The sequence below is a fragment of the Otolemur garnettii genome, unplaced genomic scaffold, assembly GCF_000181295.1.
Source record: "Otolemur garnettii isolate 467f Iridium unplaced genomic scaffold, OtoGar3 scaffold00002, whole genome shotgun sequence".
Classification (NCBI taxonomy): Eukaryota; Metazoa; Chordata; class Mammalia; order Primates; family Galagidae; genus Otolemur; species Otolemur garnettii.
Genome location: NW_003852397.1, coordinates 54,975,999 through 54,982,313, shown reverse-complemented (window position 1 = coordinate 54,982,313; position 6,315 = coordinate 54,975,999). Strand labels below are relative to the sequence as shown.

Here is a 6,315-nt window from a genome sequence, read left to right as displayed (position 1 = left end):
AAAAAAAAAAAAAAAAATTGCTGTGTGTATTTTTCTTTTGTTATTAATATCCTAAATGGCATTAAAATGTTTATAAATTTTAAATACAAACTGAAAACAAACCTCTTCCACTAACTTGACATTTTAATACAGAATTCATGATGCACAATTTTATAAGAATGAATCAGGAAATACCTAAACTATTTAGGTACACTGTACATTACAAAGGAGGTGGAAATCAGTTCATTTATTACCAATCTATTATAATGGTCTCTGAGTACTTTTTTAAAAGTTTATATTTAGTTCTTCTAATATGTGCAAACAAATCCCTGTGCATATATATATGTGATTCTTAGCCTTCCCACAGTGGTTTACATATCAGACAGAGAGGACAGTAATCTTTCATATTTTACCTTTTTTCTGGATCTTTTTGAAGGCACAATGAAATCATTTTTCTAAACGATTTTCCATATTTTTTTAACATTTCTTTATCTTGAACACCAGTTTCCAAAGAAGGAGGATCATTCTGCAGTGTCAGCATTAAAACCTGTAAGAATTTTCAATATAGTGTAAAATTCTGATGACTCAGTACAGCTTAATTAAGTAGTCTGGTCAAGAATTTTCAATATAGGCAAAACCCCTCCTCAAATACAAACAAGTTTTATTTTCTAAAAGTTCATATCTACATCAGTTTTTTAAAACCCAGAGTTATAAATAATATGCTATAAATTACTTGCCTGCAAAAGCCCACTATACCAGCAATGCTATGTCCTTTAGTTCCTTTGCTTTATCATGTCCCCTTCCCAAATTATTATAGTGACCAAACTATAGTTAAAGTTAAAACCACAGCAAAATTGAAAGTATGACCTTACTGACTATTCATACCCCTGCTTTTCCTTAATCCCTGGCAATCTGACCTTCTTTTCCTAGAACTTCTCAGAAATTTCTATTACAGAAATATCACTGATGTCCTAGTAAACGAAACTACATTCTTTTTCAGTCTGCTTTCTTCCTGTCTTCCTTGTAGCAGTTAACAATCTTGACTACTGCCCATTCTAAATCTCTTCCTTCTTGACTTTCATGACAACATAATAACTAGATACATAGAGAAATAAAGAATGGAGGTCATATTATGTGGTGGTATTCGGGTGATTTGTGTTTTCTTATACTGTCTTTTTAGTAAAAGCATATGTTATTTTCTAAATACAAAGTCACCACTCAAAACAAAAGGGGGGTTATAATCAGACTTACTACTTCCGCTTTTGATTCAATTTATATTTACTGAAATGGAATTAGTAAAGTTGACAGTGTTTCTCATTTTGAGCAAATAAGTTAACAGATACATATCTGGAGGAATAACAGCCTATAAGAAAGAAAAGTAAACCTCACCCTTCCCCCTTCATCACCACCATTTCACTAAAATCACTAACATCCTAAAATCACTCCCCCACTTTACAGTTATAAAAACTTATCTCTTCCAAAACCTTGTTGAGTATTCACCTATTCCTAAGAATCTTCACCTTCAAACGTACAGGTATATTCTGAATATGAAGTTAGAGAGAGGTTTTTCATAAAATTCTGTCACTGGTTTTATCCCTCTCTACAATGAGCCTTAAAAAAAGGACAAAATAACATCTTTTCTTCTTTTTTTCAGTGTTCAAGCAATTTATTAAATCAAGAAATCTCCACATTGTTGCACATACTGGCTTATTTAAAATTATAAAGACTTATCAGTCTTTATAAAGATATAGCTGAGCAGTAGTTTGACAAAGTCTAAAATTTCAACATTCAAAGAGCAAACACAGTAAAGGTCATGCAAGTTCTAGGATAGAAAATCGTGGCAGAACTTGCTCATCTTATCCTTTACCTTCAAATGAACATGATATCCACAACCAGAAAAAATCTGAAGACTAGCAGGTTGCCACTAGTCAGACACACAGTTTATTCAGTAATATTAAGCCTCTTCCCACTCACTGGCTTGTTTGATTGGAAATAACTCAACTCTAACCATAGAAAGGAATTTGGGAAGAGATAACTGCTGTAAGATGTGTGCCTTTTATTCATATTTTGCCTTAAGTCACTGAGCTTCCATAAAAAGTCTGTACACATGATACCCAAGAAATCCCCAGCTATGACTTTTTACCTACCTACACTAAATATCAGTCCAAGATAAAACACTGTGAAGATTAAAGAGACTGAGTACTGAAACAAGTGAGGCTGCAATCATCTAGGACAGTCTACTATAACTTAGGTAAGTGATACTGCATCTGAGAACCTAAGAGACTCTATGGATTTTTTCTTAGGTGGCAGTTTTGAACTGCCCTATGTCAAACAGCTAATTACCCGGTTTATAAAGAAGGCTGACTAGGAAACAAAGTCTTTATTCACATGTGTTCCAATTTATTTGTTCATATCTGCATTTAACTTTTAACCACTACATACCAGGATCAGCAGACATGATTAAAGATTTTTTGCAAGCTTCACCTCCTGACATCCTTTACTCCCCCCTCCCCCAAACTCCTATACGAGTTCCCCCTGCTTTAAGCCAAAATGTCAATTTTGGATTAAAACATGCCTGAACTAAGTATATAGGAGATAACATGGAAACAAGGGTATAAAATTAAATTTATCTGTCAATAGCAAACACCATAAATGTATGCTACTATCCTGTTAAATGGACAACCTGGAGAAACCACAATGGTAACACCCACATTAACTTTTTAAAAACCTAAAGGAAGTAATTTGATTTTACAGTGGTTTAATTTACACAAATGTTTAATGACCATAAATTTTTCTGCAACTAAAAGAGAATTGTAGGAAGTTGAGAATACATGTTTGATATTAATGATCTTCAAGCTTTGAAGATGTCATTGCATGAAGAAAGTTATGGGAAACACTGTTCTCATTAATTATGTACACCCTTAGTGTAACATATGGAGATCATTGTCTCTGATATAGACACTGCGGTAGACAAAAATTACCTTGTTCTTTATACATTATGGAAGACACTGCTCCCAATAATGTGTTAGGTTTGTGACAGAGGTACTGGAAATTTTACAAAACTGGAATTAAAGTCACACCTTAAATAAACTGAACTATGAAATTTTGTATAAGTACTCCCATAGTCTTAAGTGACATGTATTTATAACTTGGTCACAATTCAACAAATTTGGGAGAACTATCATTCTTATCCAGTCAGCTAAATATAAGTCTAACATGATTAGAAACCCTGAATTAAATTTAGTTCTTCTCCAATACTTAGCTTTCTAATTTGGCTGTTTTCTAAAACCCTCAAGTGTTGACCATAAATGCAAAACTTCCAGTATCTACTGGGTTTTATTAGCAGATGCTATTTTTATTTAAAAAAAAAAAAGCAACAGTATAACTGGCATAATTAAGGAAGGCACTGTTTCCAATAATTATAGAATAACATCTTTTTCTAAGGTTCTAAAATACACTAAAATAATACAGATGTAAATAATACCAATATGACAACAATTCACAATGGTCACCATCATTTTAAACAAACTAATGGGGCAGCCTGTTAAGTGGGACAGAAGAGTTATAAACAACAACTACAGTTACAAACACAACAGAATTCATGTATATATTATAACAAAGAGGATAGTCACACAGATAAAAAGGGTTACCAGACTGGGCACAATGGCTCACACCTACAATTCTTACATTCTGGGAGGCTGAGCCAGGCTGATCACTTGAGCTCAGGAGTTCGAGACCAGCCTGAACAAATTGAGATCCCTGTCAATACTAAAAATAGAAAAAATTAGCCAGAGATTATGGTAGGCACCTTTAACCCTTGCTACTTGGGAGGCTGAGGCAAGAAGATTTAGCCTGAGCCCAGGAGGTTGTTATGAGCTAGGTTGACGCCACAGCACTCTAGCCTGGGGCAACACAGTGTGATTCTCTGGTGGAAAAAAAAAGGTTTCCAATAGTATCAGTGGCACCATCCTGAAACACAAAAATTCATTCAGTTACTCATGCTGGGGATAGGATTAGTGACCACATTACAATAGAGTATAACAGACCAGTTAATAAAAGTTGCTTAGTGCTTTATCACAAAGCAAATTTTAATTTTTGCTTAATTCATAATGAGAATAATAATATGTCTGGCACATGTACATTTTACACTGACTTACTTGTTTGATATATAAAAAGCAATAAAATGGTGCCTGGCACAGGTAAGTTCTCAATAAATATTAGCTATAATTACTCTTAATATGTAGTCCTTCCAACAACCTTATAAAGAAGAAATGAACATCATCCCCACTGAGGCTGTTCTACATAGGTGACTGTAGAATACAAACATTAAAATGAGATATTCATCCTTACTATTAAATTATAATAGTAACAGGCGTGGCACCTGTAGAACAGTGGTTATGACGCCAGCCACATGCACTGAGGCTGGCAGGTTCGACCCTGGCCTGGGCAAGCTAAACCATAATGACAACTGCAACAACAACCAAAAAAACAGCCAGGCGTTATAGCAAGCACCTATAGTCCCAACCTACTTGAGAGGCTGAGGCAAAATAATTGCTTAAACTCAGGAGTCTGAGGTTGCTGTGAGCTGTGACACGACAACACTCTACTGAGGGCAACAAAGTGAGACCCTGTCTCAAAATAAAAAAAAAAAAAACATATATAATAGTAATAGAGTCAGGAGATGAACAGACATTACATAAATAAAAAGGTCAATTACAGTACAAAGTCCTCCAGGGCTAAACACCCAAATATCTAATACAGACTTTAACTGCTACAGGAGTCTGAAGGAATGCAAGGCAGAAAACTATAGGGAAGAAGATCCTGGGAAAATGGGAAAATAGTAGAATAGGAAGTAGTCAACCCTCAGTGCCATGGAGGACTGGTTCCAGGACCTCCATGGTTACAAAATCCAGACACTCCAAGTACTTGATATAAAATGACATAGTATTTGCATATAACCAACACATAGCCTTCCATCATCTCTATATTACTTATAGCACCTAATATAATTGCTATGTAAATAGTTACTATTCTATTTTTTAAAATATGTTATTTTTGTGGTTGTATTTTTTTATGGTTTTTCTTTCTTTTTTTGAGTATTTTCAATCCGCAGTTGGTTAAATCCATGCATTTAGAACCCATGTATAGGGAGGGCTGACTGTACCAAGAATCTCTTTCCTCACCTAGACAACTGCACTGGCACAATTTTAAGTAAATATTTTGGAATTCTAGAGTCCACTGAAGCTTGCAACTACCAGAGAAAGATTGAACAAATTGCAAATTGTGACTAATTTTGGTCAATTTTAGGTGCTAGTGAGTAGTAGCTATTTATCTCCAACTTCCAAACCTGTGCCAGGTAGCTGTATACCTGTTACAGAAGCAACTTGTAGGAACAGGAGCTGAGGTCTCCAAATATTGGGAATCAGTGTTCTAATCACTAACTGCTACTTCTGATCACAGAAGTACAAAGAGACCAGCAGCCATTATTACTGTTGCTCCCACTCTCACTGCTGGATGATTCTTTCCCTTTGGCTGGTGTGACTTCCAGGGGATTTAAAGAGCTAATACCCTTTCTTCACCCCTTTCATTTTTTTCTTTTTCCTCTTTTGGGAGCCCAACATTAAAGACTAGAACTTTTTTTTAAAAAACTGCATATATAGAGAAAGATGGTGAACGATGGTGAACATGTATACTCAAGGAAAGGCTCCAGCTCAGGAGACCTTGTGTTTATACTTCACACTGATCACTGGCACAAAGTGATTACACACACACACACACAATAACAAACAAAGTAACCCTGGAGAGAGAAGAGCATCTGATTTCAGAATTATGGAATATTAGATTAAAATGTACAGTTTTAAACAAAATATTATATAATATAAAAAGAAATGGGAAAGTACAATTCATTCAAAGGAAAAAAATAAATCCATGGAAACTGTCCCTGAAAATATATGATGGCAGATCTAATAGAAAAAGACCTTAGAACAACTGTCATAAAGATGCTCAAAGCACTAAAGGAAGATATGGAAAAAGGAAAATAATGTATAAACAAAACAGAAATATCAATAAAGAGACAGCAACCTCAAAAACCAAAAAGAATCTTTAGTGCTGAAACTACAGTAATTGAACTGGAAAAAAAAAAAAAAATCACTGGACAAATCCAAAAGCAGATTTGAACAGGCAGAAGAAAGAATCAGTAAACTCCAAGATAGGACAATGGGAATTATCAAGTCTAAGAAACAGAATGAAAAAGGCTTATTAAAAAGAAGTAAACAGGCTCAGCGCCTATAGCTCAACCGGGTAAGGCGCCAGCCACGTACACCTAAGGTGGCGGGT

The 6,315-nt window shown here is 34.8% G+C and overlaps 1 protein-coding gene across 1 annotated transcript in view; it reads right to left on the bottom strand.

Moving 5' to 3' along the window:
* The window catches only part of OXSR1 (oxidative stress responsive 1), a 143,556-nt gene that overhangs the window by 37,340 nt on the left and 99,901 nt on the right, over positions 1-6,315 (bottom strand). The window contains exon 8 of the mRNA XM_023514051.1: positions 393-526. Coding sequence (XP_023369819.1) covers positions 393-526 — 134 coding nt within the window. The remainder of the gene's footprint in view (positions 1-392; positions 527-6,315) is intronic.